Source organism: Mandrillus leucophaeus, unplaced genomic scaffold, assembly GCF_000951045.1.
Source record: "Mandrillus leucophaeus isolate KB7577 unplaced genomic scaffold, Mleu.le_1.0 Scaffold75, whole genome shotgun sequence".
Classification (NCBI taxonomy): Eukaryota; Metazoa; Chordata; class Mammalia; order Primates; family Cercopithecidae; genus Mandrillus; species Mandrillus leucophaeus.
In genome coordinates this window covers 6,291,214-6,307,461 of record NW_012108141.1, presented here as the reverse complement: position 1 = coordinate 6,307,461, position 16,248 = coordinate 6,291,214, and the positions used below count along the sequence as shown (strand labels likewise).

The window sequence follows — 16,248 nt, the reverse complement described above, 5'->3', positions numbered from 1 at the left end:
GGTAATAGCCTAAGGTAAACTTTCAGCATAGTTGAAAAGGGAATATTTAAATTAAATTAAATTAGTTAAATTATTAGAAAGTTGAATGTTTTTAGGAGAGAACTTTTTTATCGTGGTAAAATATGAATATGAGTATGGCTAGAAAGCTTGGGGTGACTCAGAAAAAAAGAGTGTCATGAACTTAAAGAAAGGTTCAGAATAGGTGGACTTTAAACCAAGTATTTAAAAAGACAATTAACAAGAGTTAATAGAGATGAGTGAACCAGGAAAGAGAAGGATTAGGGTCATACCTTGAACATTGTCTTCTGTTTCCTGGAAACTTTATGATATGGAAAACTTGCCTGGTGATATTTTTTATTGCGATATAAAAATACAATCAAGAAGTTACTTTTAAAACATATATAAGGCTCTGATAATGGATTATTTATTTCAATTATTTGAAACACAATATTGCCACATGACAAAATGTTTTGAAATTTTTTTCGACGTTTTATAACAGCATGTAATATAAATGTATACACACATATACCTATACATATAAAATGTTGTATATGGCCCTAGTAAGTTCCTTGATGTTAAGATGATACTTCTTATACTTAATCTCCTTCATCTGTCATCCTCAGTAAGAGTGAGTACTCTTCATGTGTTATTTAAAATTTTATAATTCAGTTTATCATTTCAAGAATTTTAAAATGCACTTCTTATCACTTCTCAGCCTTTTGGCTAAGATCGTGGGTAGTATCCATTCTCACCAGTTTAAAAAGGCATTTTTTTTTGCTTATATTGAAAAAGTCTTAAAATAATATCTTAAGATCTTTTCTGATCTTTTAAATTTATTATAAAACAAGTTTTGAATTTAGTTTGGATAATTTTGTCACATTATTTTACTTATCTCTTAAGATAAGTGGTTTTATTTGTTTTTGAGGAGGTTTCAAATCTGTATTTTAAAAACTCTAAAAATTGGGTCTTCCCTTAACTCATACACATAAAATAGCTCTTAATAATATTGTAGTCATACCCCATTTGGACAAACTCAGTTGGGATAGTGAATTAGTCATGATGAAAGAAATTATTCTATAGTTTTTAGTTGTTTTCATTCATAGTGTCTATTCCAATAATTTCGTTCATGAAAGAAATTATTCTATAGTTTTGAATTTTTTTCATTCATAGTGTCTCTTCCAAGAATTCATTACCTTCTAATTCATCCATCTATCCATGCATTCATCCATCTATCTGTCCATCAACTTATTTTTTCATTCTTTCATGAAATATGTATTAAGTACCTACTGTGTTCAAGGTAATGTGCAGGTGTCTGGATGGGTGAGAAGGTATCACAAAAGCAGATAAATCATGAGACCTGTGACTCTGGGAGACAGTAAGAAAAAATGTTAATTTCTGTAAGTAAGGGCTAAATAATGTGCTTTAGCAATTCGCAGATAACAAGGAAAATTTCCCACTTTTAGAGAGATGGAGTGAGTGTTTCAGAAATGCTTTGTCATTGAAGCTGAGCTACTCGATTCTTGTATTTTTGTGGATGAGGGAAGGTATGTTTTACTCCTTTTAGGAAAACAAGAGTGATTGAAGATATCTGATCTCAGCTCAGAAGGTCTAGAATATGCTAAGCTTTTTCAAGACATTGTTAGCACATCAGTGACTATTTTTGGTAGATAATATACAAAAGTTATTAAATACTTACTAAAATGACAAAAAGCATAGAAAGTTATCTGCTTTCAAAGCCCATGTTCTTTCCTCTGCTTCCTACTGAAGAAAGCTTAGTTAACAATACTGCCATGTTTTCCAAGAAGTGTTTATTGTTATCTTTGCTCTTTGCTCATTTTTTCTTTTGTTTAATATTACTTTCAGAGGCAAAATCAGTAAAGGCTTGGAGGATTTAAAACGTGTTAGTCCAGTAGGAGAGACATATATCCATGAAGGACTAAAGCTAGTAAGTTCTTTTACATTTGTAAGTATGGGAGAGAATGCTTTCTGTGGTGAAATATAACCCTCTAGCAAAGCTCAATAACCTCATTGCATATTTATCTTAAAGTTTTTTAAGTGCTTTTAGTTGTTCTAGAGATGAGACAAGTAGAAAAAATTATTTACTCTGGTGATGAGAAAAATTAAGATGGCATTTTGCCTTTTAAGGAAGTTTCCATTTCCCTTGGGCCCTTGTGGTTATATTAAGATTAAGCAGTCACAGTTAAAAATCTATATAATTTAAAACCAATAGTAACTACTCTGTAATGTGAATATATGCATATTTCAAATAAAATAGTTAACACAAATTACCCTGTTTTAAAAGCTAGCCAGTAATATTTTGATTTTGTCAGACTTACAAATTCAGCTTGATGGAACATGCTGGTTAAAAGTTAAAATTAAATTGTGAGTTGGATAATTATTCTTCATTTTCAGGCGAATGAACAAATTCAGAAAGCAGGAGGCTTGAAAACCTCCAGTATCATAATTGCTCTGACAGATGGCAAGTTGGACGGTCTGGTGCCATCATATGCAGAGAAAGAGGTGAGTATTGAACTGAGACTGTTCTCTACACCCCGCTGTACATTGCTGTGTGTCTCAGAATGTATAGCTTGATATTTGAATAATTCACTTTCTCCCTCTCCCCTCTCTCTCTTTTTTTCTCTCTCTTTCCTTCCTCGTTCTCCATAGGCAAAGATATCCAGGTCACTTGGGGCTAGTGTTTATTGTGTTGGTGTCCTTGATTTTGAACAAGCTCAGGTGAGTTACAAGAGATCTGCAAACTTTAATCTGAACCACATAATTGTCTTAAGGATAGTTTAACAAATTCTTTTCACTGATGACATTGTGACACTGGTCGATTGTTAAAGATTATTTTTAGAAGTGGCTGTAGGTTTTGAGTTCTACCTTAATAATGTAAGAATTTTAATAGGTTTTGTTACTGAAAATGAAACTTTAAATCTCTCAGTTGTTTGGTTTGGTAAACTAATATAAGATAGACATTTGGCTTGAAATGATACACATATTTCTTTTTAACTAAACTAATGAAATGTTATTATATATATAATATATAGTCATTCTAATGTTAGAATTTCTATTTTATTTAAAATTTGACTCTCAGGTATGCAGGAATTTCAGAAGTCCATCTAATGGAAGTCTGATCATTTTTCTTACAAAACCATTTTTTTCATGAGATTTGAGGGTTTATATATTTGAAAATATTTCACTCACGAAGTTATTTTACATTTAAATTTTTGCATGAGCATGGTTTAGACTCCTGAGTCTTATGCTGTTGACAGCTATTAGAGTTCTGCACTGTTGTGAAATTGCACTTGGGGTCAACGTAAAGGTACTCTGACTGATCTCAATTCATTTTGTGGTAATACATTTAGAGTAACAGTAGTATCATCACCTTCAATTCCTGGCCTTGAACACAGATCACACTGGTAAATTAATCCTGTGGAGTAATTTTTCAGATGAACATAACTGAAATGTAATGAAGCTTATAAACTGTTGTATGTATCAGCCATTCCTTAATCAAGTCTTCCTCTTCTTTCTAAAGCTTGAGAGAATTGCTGATTCCAAGGAGCAAGTTTTCCCTGTCAAAGGTGGATTTCAGGCTCTTAAAGGAATAATTAATTCTGTGAGTATTTCTCTGGGAGCAGGAAAGGGTCAAAATTTTGTATATTTTTTTAAACTATAAGAAGTAATCTTAATATCCAGTGCAGGTGGTCATTATCTAGAGGAAAGAGGTTAGGAAAGAGATTTGTTTAGTATTGCAAACAGTGTAATTCTAAAGATCTGAATTTTGTTTGTAACTGACATTTGGTATTAATTCTTGCATGTTGGGCTCTGTGAGACTAGGTTTGTGGTTTCAAGTTTAAGATTTTAAGTTTCAGACACTTTCACACTTTGATTATGGAGTTAACTGCCTTAATATCCTGAAAGTTTTATAGGTTTTACAGGAGAAATTTAAAATAAAAATTTGGAATGAAATGTGTGATAACTCCCTTCTCCAAATAGAGTATCTGCTAACTGTATCAGTCAGGCAACTTGAACTAGTGGCTATTTGACTGCATTTGTTGTTCTTTCCATTTAAATGATTAATAGTTTCACTAGAGCCCATAATATTTCTGTTTGGAATTCAGTTGTGCTGTCTCTGGTGATCATTAGAATCTGGGCTATCCTAAACAGGGTTTGGGGAAGGAGAGTGATGAAATGCAAAGCAAAACTCCTGGGCTTTCATAGCGGAGGTTTATGTTTCATTTTACTGCCTTTTGCTACAAGCACTAGGAACAGTTGCTATTAAGTATTTATGATATTTTGGTAAACACCATCCTAAAATGGAAGTGAATAATATATATTCTCCAAGCCAAAGCATTAAAAAAAAATCTTTAGGGTAAAAATATCAGTTTCTTCTAATGTTTGGTTCTGGGATTTTAAATTTCTCTTTAGAGATCATGTTTTTTAAAAACACAAAGTAAGATTTATTGAATTTGTTTTTAGTAGCATGTAGGCTTTTAAAAAAATTAATGGAGCTTTCCAGAGAAAACATAATTTGGTTCCATCACATATCCGTACGTCTAGTGGACAAACCAAATGTAAGTGCAGAATGGAACAGAGATTCAATTGTTTTTGTAGTTTACATATATTGTTGTGTTTAGGTTTTAGGGAAAAATTGCAGTGTAAAAAATAGTAAATAATTTTATAGCTGAATTCAGGATAAGTAAAACTGATACAACTGTGATTTAAGTTTTAAAATACAGGATACAGTACTGACAAAGTAAAAAGGAGAATAATTTGACCCTCTAAATAAACAAATCAGTGGATTGCATTTTAAATAGAATTTTATTTTGCTCTGGGATTTGTAATGATGTTTATAATTATACTGGGAAGGAGAAAGGACCTCTCTGGGCTATTCCTTTGGAATTTTTTTTTATATATAAAAGGTTTAGCTCAGAATTACCCAAATGATGGATTAGGTTTCCAAAACTCTATCTTTATGGGTAATAGCTATAGATTTCCCCTTCAAGGAATTAGTAGCTGAGTTCCAGAAGACATCCTGTCATTGTTTTATTGTTTGTTTGATACACTTAATTCTTCTATATTTATTAGGGAACCTTTAGAATGTTATTTCTAAGTATGGCCATTTTGCCTAAAGTTCTTGATGGACTTTAGCTTCAGTTATATTGAAAGATTTTGCACGAAATTAGGAAAATTTGCATTATTTTAGCCACAATTTGCCAAGAAAATCTCTTGAGTGTTGTTTGGAGGGAAAACATGGGTATAGTTTTCATGTCGATACAGTTAAATTTCAGCTATGTGCTCACAGAGGGAAGAGTAAATTATTCTTAGAAAAGTCACCTTTTGGGGAAACCCTGTAGTATCTGGCAGAGTTGGCAGGTAGAAAGAAGGAGCCATTACAGACAAACCTGGTTTCGTTAATGGTTGAGATTTTTATCAATGTGATGATAGTTTGAGATTTTTGCCCACTCTGTAGAAATTAAAGGCAATGTAAGCGAAATTCATGTATCTTCAAGGGCAAAGATTGCTCCATCCCTCATAGTTTACAAAAACTATAATTTTGCCTTAAATTTGAATTGTACTTTATAATTGCACAGTACCATCTGATTTTTAAAATATACATATTTGATCTTTAAAACCAATATAGTGTTTCTATCACAGGGTTAGGAGAGATAGAAGAGACTATATTCTGTTCTGTATGATTTATCAAGCTAATGGGTGAAATTATACTGTAGAATGTATTTATGTAAAGCTAAATCAATAGAAGAAATAAAAAATAATTTTTTTCCAGCTAGTTGTTTTTAAAATACATCCAGTCTCATTGTCAGTGCATTAATTTGTTTGAAGTTAATCCTTGAAAAAAATCTACAACATGGTTTTTATTGTTTTGTTTGTTCTCTCTCCCCTCTAAAATCCAATGACCAAGATAGTCTGGTCCCCTTAATGTGTAAGATATCATATATTGTTAAGACATCATTTGTCTAGAATTAATTTCTTAACAGCAAAGATTAAGAAAGTTTTATTTTGGAGCGTTTCTTCATTGTGGTTAAAAATAAAGAAGAAACACTGTAGTAGTTCTGTCTTTTACAACTCAAAAATCAAGGGGCTGAAAAAGGCCTTTGTTATGAATATCCTGCATGTTAAAATTTTAATGCCTCCTCTAGCATGTATTTGATTCAGAAAATCATTTTAAACATACTATTTTAATTTTGGGGAAAATGCATTGTTTTAGTATTGTTAGATTTCTATTCAGGCAAACATGGTATGTAATGTTTTGGGGGAATATTGATATAATTTCCAATCTTAGCTAGTTGCAGATGAAGGTTTATAATTCAATATCTCAAATATATGCTGGAAGAAAACATTTCTTCTTTTTCTCCTTTTTTTCTTCAATGAGCTCATTCTTTCATTAGTTTTTTTACTGAGCCCTTACTATTCTTAAGGCATTGTGCTAAGGTTAGAAGAAGGGATGTAAACTTAAATAACACATATTCTCTCTAAAGGGGCTTGAAATTAATGATTATTTGAGGTTTGGAGTGTGGCAGTCCCCTGAAAGATTTACAAAGTGTTGTGGACATTTAGAGGAGGAAAATTTCAGAGAGTAACCCTAGGGGATAAAAAATAATCTTATAACGCAATTGGTGTTGAACGCCAATGTGACTGTAGTGTAAGGTGACATAAAGACAAGATAGGTTTAGTTATACGAAGTTATGGGAGGCCTTTGATTGTGAAATTTGAACTTGACTGTGACAATTGGGATAGACTTAATCAGAAACAAAGAGCACAGAACTTCAAGAACTATCTGGGCTGAGTAGCTGAGATGTAGGCTGGAGTGTGGTTTGACTAGGATCATAGAGGGTATGGGGGACAAACATTGACAGGTCTCCTGGATCCAGATTATGGAGACTTTCACATACTTGTTTGGAGAATTGGCTCTTATTTCATAAATAAGTAGGAAATTATGGAAGATTAATTTGGAGCATGGGATTTATATAATGGCCATGCAGGTTTAGGAAGAGTACTCTTATAATAATGTACAAGATGATTTGGAAGATGATGATGTCTTATAAGTCTTTTGCCGTTATCCTTGTGAGACACAGTGAAAGGAAGCCCAGCATAGTGGAGACAAAATGAAGTTGGGAATAGGAAAACCTGGGTGTGAATTCCAACTCTGTCTCGCCAAGTAATCTGGGGTATGTCCTGTAATGTAATTTCTCTGAGTTTTAAAACCCTCAGTCAAATGGGAATAGTGATTTCCATTTCATTGTTTTGTTTTTTAAATTAAATGAGGTAACAATTGAGAATGACCTAAGTCAGAAGGGCTTGGCATTAAAACATTTGGTAGGAAGCTAGGCATGGCAGGAAACTAACCCGGGGCTAGTGATGGGGCTCCTGATCCTTCTTTAGGGCAGTCCACTGAGAGAGCTGACCCCCAGTCTACTTGAACAAAGTCTTAGGTACAAAAGGATATGGCACTGACATGTAAGAGGATCAAATTTAGCATGTGAGTCATGACAGCAAGGATTTTTAGATAGTGTAGCACACAAAGTCAAGCATGTGGATGTGCTCTGGTACTAAATCCTCAAGCCGTAGGATCAGGACCTAGGCAACAACTTGGAAACAAAATTCAGTATTCCCACGACAAAAGCTATGTAGAATTTCTGTACCCCACATTCAGAGGAGAGACACAATTCCTATGGTGGGACTTAGAGTACTAATTAGAAATTCAGAGAAGAAACTCAGTAGTCTTGAAAGAAACAATGGATCATCATAGTTCCTTAGGGATTATTCTTGGCACTGGGATCCTGTCTTTCGCAATGAAACTAGGTCAAGGATCATGAGGGAAGCACCTAATAACCTCTTTATTCTGGCAAGAATCATGTCAGGAACAGGGTGGGGCTAAACCTCCAGGTATAAAATCTTTGACTGTTGTTGAGCTGGGCTCCGAGGGACATGACAAATACTAGCTGTCAAATGTTAGTTGTTACTATTAGTATGGGCAGTGAAACTGGAAGTAAAACGTTAAATCTGGGAAGCATTAAAATATTAGTAGGACTTGAGAGCTCCCTTGCTATAGGGTTCAAGAGAGAGAGAGGAGTCAAAAGTAACTTGGACATTCTGTCTCTGACTAAGATAAATGACTAAGAATAGTTAGAGGGAAAACTGTTTTTACAGAGGGGCAATCAGGATATTGTACAAAATGGAAGAAGGCATAGGGCAGAGGGAGAAGTTGATTTGAGCTTGAAAACAAAAGCCCAGTGGGGGATATCCTTTAGGGAGTTAGAGGCCAGGTGGAATAGAAAGGTTAGAAAACCTTAAGACTGAGTCATTTTGCTTCCTCTTTTTCCTTCTCCCCTCCCATTGTCCACAGACACAAGTACGTGTATATTCTATTTTCCACTTTTCACTTCAGATTATCTTTAAAAACTTGGAGTATTAAATTATTTTTGTGTTCTTAGAAAGGTGATTGCATGGCTTATATTTGAAAATGAAATTTTATTTGAACTAGTAAAGGTCAGACTGAGATGTGAGTACCCTGTGGGTTCTAGTTCAATGTTTCATAATGCAGAATGTGGAAGAAAACATTAAAAGTAAAAGAAAACCACAGATTGGTGAATAATATGGAAAGAATAAAAATCAAAATTTTCTGTGCCTTTCCTCCCCTTTTGTAAAAACAGGACCGTGGGATGTTTGACTATTTGGAATTATTCCCACATTTTTTTTTTTTTGTAAGAATACCTCAGAAAGTATTAAGCAAAAACAGATTAATCAGTTGTGAAGCATGTTTTATAAATAACCCTGGTCCAGAAGAATTGAGAAGACTACATCTTGGGTGATGGTAGTTAATGCCAGAGTTTCTAAGTTTTTAATGGGAAAGTATACACGCATAAATAGGAAGGGAACGATCATCCTCACATTTAGGACATTTAAATAAAACTCAATTAGATAGTTTCTAAAGGGAAAAGTGAAATTTCAAAAAGTAGCTTCATTCACAGTGCTGGAGATATAAGCTTCATTTCACTTTCAGAGTTAAATTTTTTTCTCAGTAATTTCTGTTGTTTGTTCTTAGAAAAATATCTAAAAAGAAAAGTGTCTAACACTATATTTTAATGGAATGAGAAGACATTGCAAACACATTTTCTCTTAAGGCAAATCATTTTCATAGAAGAGAGTACCTAATAAACATGCTGATAATACCTTAGCTTAAGTGATTTTAGCACACCCTGCTATGAATGTTGACCACTTAGTTGTGAAAACTTCTATTTGTAAAATCATGGTTTGATGAAAAACTCAAAGTCTGAGCAACTATAAAGATACATTCATAGGAAAAACAAAACTGGTAGGCCTTACTCAAAACTGGAAAACAATTTTCAGGACTCCTGTTAAAAAGGACTGGCTATAATGTAAGAATAACTGTATATCAGATTTTTCTAGGCTTCTCCTTGTCTAAGGATCATTAGTGCTGAAGGTAGATGAGGTGTTTCATTATAATAACTTTCACATTAATTGTAGGAAGGTTGAAACTGTATTGCCCCAACTCCTGTTTTTTCTTTTTTTTGTTTTTTGTTTTCACCTAATGCTTAATATAGTGTTGGGTAAGTAGTCATTGCTTAATTCATAACTTAATTCATATTTCTGAATTATAAGTAAATACAATCTATGCAAGTTTTAAAAAATTTTCTTATATTTTTATAATATAGTTATGGTATATTGGAGCATTAAAAATTAACCTCTGATTCCATATGCATTAGATAAGTAAATAAAATGAATGAATAAAAATCTATGCAAGTTCTTAAAAATGTTTTTATATTTTTCTAATATAGCTATGGTATATTTGAACATTAGATAACTAACCTCTGATTTCATATAAATTTGATTTCATCCTCATATTTGCGTTTCACTGTATTGAGACCCTTTTGATTTCCCATGACAAGAACTCAGTTAATACTAGTTTAAGGAAAAGAAAAAAAGAATGTTACTGGCCTTTAACTAGGTGGTCCAGAGAGGGAAATTACTTCAGGTACAGCTGGATCCAGGGAATCAATCATGTTGTTAGGGTCTTCTCTCTTAGTAAGTTTTGCCTATGTTTCTGTTTGCCTCATTCCTTGTTTAGATGAATGGTGGTGAACTGTAATTGCAAAAGGAGGCTTACCTGGTCCTCAGCAAGTACATTGGAAAGTGAGGGGTGTTGTCTCTGCATCAGCATATAGGGTCCCAGATAAGAACTCTAATAGATTCAGTTGAGTCATGAGCTCATTCCTGTACCAGTTCTGTTGGAGGCAAGGGAGAGAGGAAGAAGAAGGTACTATGATTCACAGCCTCACTAGGACCACATGGAGTGGAAAACAGTTTCCCAAATAGAAAGGGGAACTATTCATAGAAGTGTAGGGGTGCAAAAGTGTCCAGGGTGGGAACAAAAAAATCAGTAGCGATGACAGCTCACTATATTCAAATACATTTAAAATATTTTGACATGTATTCTAAGAAGACACCTCATTCCTTCTAAATCCCACTTGAAAATAAATATAGAAAGTTTCTTTTAAATTATTCATTTTATTAACTGATCTTATTTTGGCCTCTACTGTCCAAAGCTGTATTTGTATTTGCATGAAAATGTTCCCTAATCATATTATTCTTTCCTTTTTTAAAAAAATGTGGTTGGGATTATAGTTTAAGAAAATCAAATCCACTTTGAATAAATAAGTACAGCTTTGTGATAGTTTGTGAGAAAACTAAACTAAACTGATGACATTTGGCTACACAGATAAAATTAAATTCCAAATGTTAATTTCTTAACATTAACCTGTTGGACTATAAAAGGAGATGTCCTATAGAGGCTTACCTGCTCTTAGAAGCAGATTCAGTTGAGTGGAAGGAAATTGAAAAAGTGGAGAAAATGGTTAATATTTGTGACCAAATGTACCATTTGGTGTACATTATAATGAGGGAAAATGTATAATTTCTCAATTATACTTCATTTTCCCCAAATATAATAATTCTCAGTTTATTCAGAAGCGTTTGTTGGGTATTGGGCTGTGTTCAAGACACTTTTCTGTGTTTTGTGTTACCAAAATGGATATGGCCCCCAGACTCTTCAGAGCTTACAATTTTTAGGTTGCGTGTTTGGAAAATTAATAGAAGAATTAATAAAACATTTTTTTTCTATTGTTGTTGCATAAGGGAACGTTTCATTTGCCATCCTGGATTTCTGAAAAATCAAATGGAATAAATATAGACTTAGACTGCTTGGCAGATATACTTCTTGTCTTAGTAAAACAAGAAAGTGGACAAATAGGGCTAATATAAAATAATGTTTGCATCAGAGTGAAAATTATGCCATGAACTAATTTCTTTAAATCCTGAAATACTCCATTTATTGTTATTTTATCTCATAAACTCAAGGCATTTTTTATAGGAAACTTATTTATGTTCCTAAGCTATAGCATTAATGGATTATTTTGAGTTTGTGGTGACCAAAGACAACAGCAACAACAACAAAACCAAAAAGTAGAGGCAGATAAACTTGTTTCCAATCACAACCTATCCATTTTTGGCACTCTTTTCTGTATTGTAATGAAAGAACAAGACTGCTAATATGAGTTATTTTAATATTAGAATTGTGAGATGTGGAAGAAAGTAAATTTTTAAAAAAGATTTATCATGTGGGAGTATGTTCATTGACAGTGTAATCAGAACCATCCATCTGTTTTGTTTGGAGCTCAGAAGAGTAAAAGACGATGATTATGATTTACCTTCTTCCACAGATCTCTTAGGGTAAAAGTTTGCTTAGAAATTTGTCATGTGTGCTTTTATTACTTGCTTACTTGCAAGGCAGAAGAGAATCCATATTTAGAAACTGGTCAGTGTGGTGTGTGCTGTATTGAACAACTGATATTTTGAAGCTCTAAGCATTTTTAAGGAATGAACTCAACCAAAACATGTGATTATAAAATAGCAATTGTTCTTAGTTGAAGCATTACGTCTTAGAGAAAAATATATTTGCCTGGGATGTTTGAAAGCCATAGAAAAAAAATACAAATCACACATCTGAATATTAAAAGATAAAAAGGAAACAAGACAAAAGGATGAGAAACACCTTTCCAGTTGTTTTTGCTACTTATTTTATGCAGTTGGATGTCTAATTACAAAAGTTTCATTTTGTTGGTACTTTAAAACTAATACTTTTCATGTAGTTTTCCCTGATTTAAATTTGAAATCTTTTTTTTTTTTAAAATCTTTTGTATTGGGGATGAATCCTGTAGTGTTTAAAGCTGCTCAATGAGTCAGAAAAATAAAATCTTGCTTTTTTAGACTTTATTACCCTTAGCAATATTTTCTGACATGCTGTGGGTCATGGAAATTGGCAGTTTCTGTCTGTTAAGGCCACACCTAGAACACTTGTAAATTATCTGTGAAGATCGGTTGCCAATGATGTTACAGATCCAAAATCAGTGTCAAAAAAATCATTGCTGAGATGAATATTTAGAAGTTTTAATAGATTTGTAAAAATTTTGGAGAAGTTTAGGTAGCATATGTGAATGTATATATAAAGAAATAATCTATTTTGGGGAGGAAAAAGCCTTACTATTTAGAGTTGATCTTAAAAAAAGTTATTACAGAGGAAATTAGTTAATGGGATTTAATACCCTTTTTCTCATTTCATATATTCTACCTAAAATAAGACTTAAAAAAAAAGATAACACATATCTTAAGTTTGTTTCTTATCATGTTGTTTGTGTTTTCATTATTTTTGCATCTGGTCCGATATGCCTTATAGGTACTATTAATTGCCAAAATTTGAATTTATCCAAATAATATTTTTTCATTTTGCATAACTGAAAATGTGATTTGATTAATTCAAATAGCTTCTCAGTAAGCTCTGTATCTTTTTACATGCATAATTCTTAGTGTTATATGCTCTGTTTTTTATCTTATAGTATAATGGTCATGCTTCTTATTAAAAAGTTTTGCATTTACTTTTTAATTAAATAGAATAAACATTCATTGAGCAGCTGCTATTCATAAGATATTGTGCTATGTACTTTTTATATTAGATTGAATTTTCAATATGTAGTATTACTCATTTTAAAAGTTTTTATTTCATTCTTCTGGAATGGGCTGCATTCTATTTTCCAGATATAGGATCCTTCCTGTTGCCACTTAGGAATTAGAAAAAAACATATGGATTTTAAAATATGTCTAGGCTTATGTTAATTGTTGGAAGTGTTTTTGTTTTGGTCAGGCTGGATGGTTGATCTTCAAGTCCTAAGGTCTAGCTCCTAGATTTTTCTCTCAAATTCAACATAAACTTCAAAGACAACATAGGTCCTAAATAATATTTTGATTTTATCTCCCCATCTTAATTTATTGCATGATAAATTATTATCTTGGATCGACACCAATAACAACTCTCCACAAATCCCATATTATTTTAAATACCAGAAGAAAAGGCCATAGCTATATCCATTGTATATGTTTTTCAGGCCATGGTATTGCTTTTATTATTTCTTATATGTTTGTTATTATAGCATGTGTCTATTATGTAAACATATTCAGGAACTTACAAGATCTCAATCAAAGTATGATTCCACATGAATCCTCTAAGAAAGAAGTAATTAAGTCAAAGTTCTCACAAAACTCATGCCTTCTGATGATTTCTGGTTAATTTTGCTATGGATGTTTCCTTGATAATACCAGCAGTTTGTCTTTACCATCAGTTATTATTCAGTAGTTATAAAAACTTGATGGTAACCATGTAGACAAGCAAGATAAGAAACTTCTTTGTAACCAGTTGGATTCTTGGCGTATTTGTCCCTCTGACTCAGCATTGGTTCTCATCCCCCAGCAAACCTTGCCAATTCTAATTCTAGAGTGAATTTCTGCTCCTTGTCACGTAGAAAGGAGATTTGGCCTACGGTGAAACCATGCAACCTGACCATATTACACTAGATATAGACTTGATGCAAATTAATTTGGGACATTCCTAGAGTGTCTAGGCTTAAACACTGTTCTGATGCTTCATTCAAGTTGGGCTTCAGAGAAGAGACAACAGTGGAATCTACTTTCATCTGCTGCCAAACATCTATAATCTCAAGGAGGCCAGCAGGCAGGGCAGTCATAGCTGACTCTTAAGGCTGGATCTGGACTTGCTGCTAACTGAAAACGAACCCAGAGGGATACATAAGCAACTTTATCTTATCCTACACTTCTCCCTTGCCAAATAGAAAAATGCCATGAAATTAGTTAGCAGTGTTCACTGAACTATTGAGAGTATTTTGCTTATCTGAATTGTAAAAATAATGCTTCAAAATTTTATATGATCAGTTTGAAGCAACAGAAAATGTCATTATAATTTATAAGCGGTTAATGTTATTCTTCCATCAGCAGTTTTATCCCAAAAACTCTGCAAAGGGAAAATACTTGGGTTTTGAGTTTCTCATGTTAATACATGACAGACTTTTTACCATACATTTTAAAGGAGGCATTCAAGACACATACATCTTAAATAGGAGAGAAGGTTTCAATGAGAAAGGATGGTGACTATTATTGCAGAGATCAAATATTTAAAACTATCTTTAGGCATTTAATTCATGGGCACGATAGGTTGGAATGCAGACTTTTTATACCAAATATCAGAATTTAGAACTCAGTATGTTTTTTAAAATTTTGTATTTGTATAAATTTTTGGGGTACAAGTATAATTTTGTTACATGGATATTTTGCTTCAGGATGAAGTCAGAGCTTTTAGTATGGAATGAGATACATTGTACCCACTAAGTAATTTTTCACCCTTCACTCCCCTCTCTCCCCCATGCTTGTTAACTCTTTTCTATTGTATATTTTCAGCAGACTAAAAGCACAAGTCTTACAAATAGTATTGTGTATACCAATAGCTATTTTGCCTAGACAGATTCCTCCTGGAAGTTCATACCTTTATCTTCTGCCTAACCTGTGCCCTATGAGAACAACCATAGGTTAAAAAGGTTTCAGGTACCCCCTGATTCACAAATATGAGAGGGAAAGAAACTAAGAAAGGAACAACAGAGAAATTGGTCTTATAGGTAGACCTGTTTTTCCAATATTGGGATCCCGTTTTAGAAGATTTCCCCTCATGCTGTTCATATTTCTCACTTTAAAATTGTTAGACTGCCTGAATTTCCATGCAGTTATTTTTCATAGCTTAACAAACATCATTTTGAGTTTACAATATTAATTCACATATTCACATTCAATATAAAGTATGAATGAGTTCATGAGATAAGAATAGGTACATTGAAATGGAGTATTTTGGGAGATAAAGCAAACCTATATAGAGAGCATATTTAGAAAAGAAGTTACTGTGTGTGTCTAACAACCTAGGTGAGACAGTGAGGGGGAAAGGACCAAAGGCTAACATTCCATATGAAAAATTTACCCAATGTCTGCTCCATTTCCAGAAAAAGTACAGAGAAAGAAAGAAAAACACCCCCAAACTTCGGCCTCACATTTCTGAATGTCTTTTCTGTTCCCAATTCAGGTGAATTCTAAAATTTTAGAACTATAAAACCTAGATGTCATTCACATAGTTAGTGAAGAAAATGTGTTCTAATATCAAACAACAAATTTAATTTTTATAAGCAGAGTTTTGCAGTTTTCTAAGTGCTTGTTGCCTTCCCAAACCAGAGTTAGGGCTTGTGGTAGCTTGTTATTCTAGTATGACTTCTATTGTCTTTTAGGTTCTGAATGAAGCTAAGAAGTAAAAACTACGTATTTTTATCTGTGCAAAACAAATTTGAGGTAGAAAGCATTAATAGAGGTAGAAAGCATTAATAGAGTAAGACAAGAAAGAAACATAATAATAAGAGAGAGAGCCTTAAGTATTTGGCTATCCTATAAGTTACAAATTCATAGAATGATTAAACATTTTAATTAATCCAAAGTCAATGGCATTAGGAATTTAAAAACAAACATACTTTCTATTACAAAGATACATGCATGCTTATGTTTATTGCGGCACTATTCACAATAGCAAAGGCATGGAATCAACCCAATTGCCCATCAGTGATAGACTGGATTAAGAGAATATGGTACATATATACTGTGGAATACGCTGCAGCCATAAAAAGGAAAGAGATCATGTCCTTTGCAAGGACATGGATGGAGCTGGAAGCCATTATCCTCAGCAAACTAATACAGGTACATAAAACCAAACACTGCACCTTCTCACTTATAAGTGGGAGCAGAACAATGAGAACACATGGACACAGG

The 16,248-nt window shown here is 33.0% G+C and overlaps 1 protein-coding gene across 4 annotated transcripts in view; it reads left to right on the top strand.

Annotated features, from left to right (window-relative positions):
* ANTXR2 (anthrax toxin receptor 2) overlaps window positions 1–16,248 on the top strand; it is a 163,367-nt gene that overhangs the window by 15,365 nt on the left and 131,754 nt on the right. For all 4 annotated transcript variants that reach the window (XM_011966229.1, XM_011966228.1, XM_011966227.1 and 1 more), the window contains exons 4-7: window positions 1,864–1,945; window positions 2,413–2,520; window positions 2,668–2,736; window positions 3,539–3,619. In XM_011966229.1, the coding sequence (XP_011821619.1) occupies window positions 1,864–1,945; window positions 2,413–2,520; window positions 2,668–2,736; window positions 3,539–3,619 (340 nt within the window). The remainder of the gene's footprint in view (window positions 1–1,863; window positions 1,946–2,412; window positions 2,521–2,667; window positions 2,737–3,538; window positions 3,620–16,248) is intronic.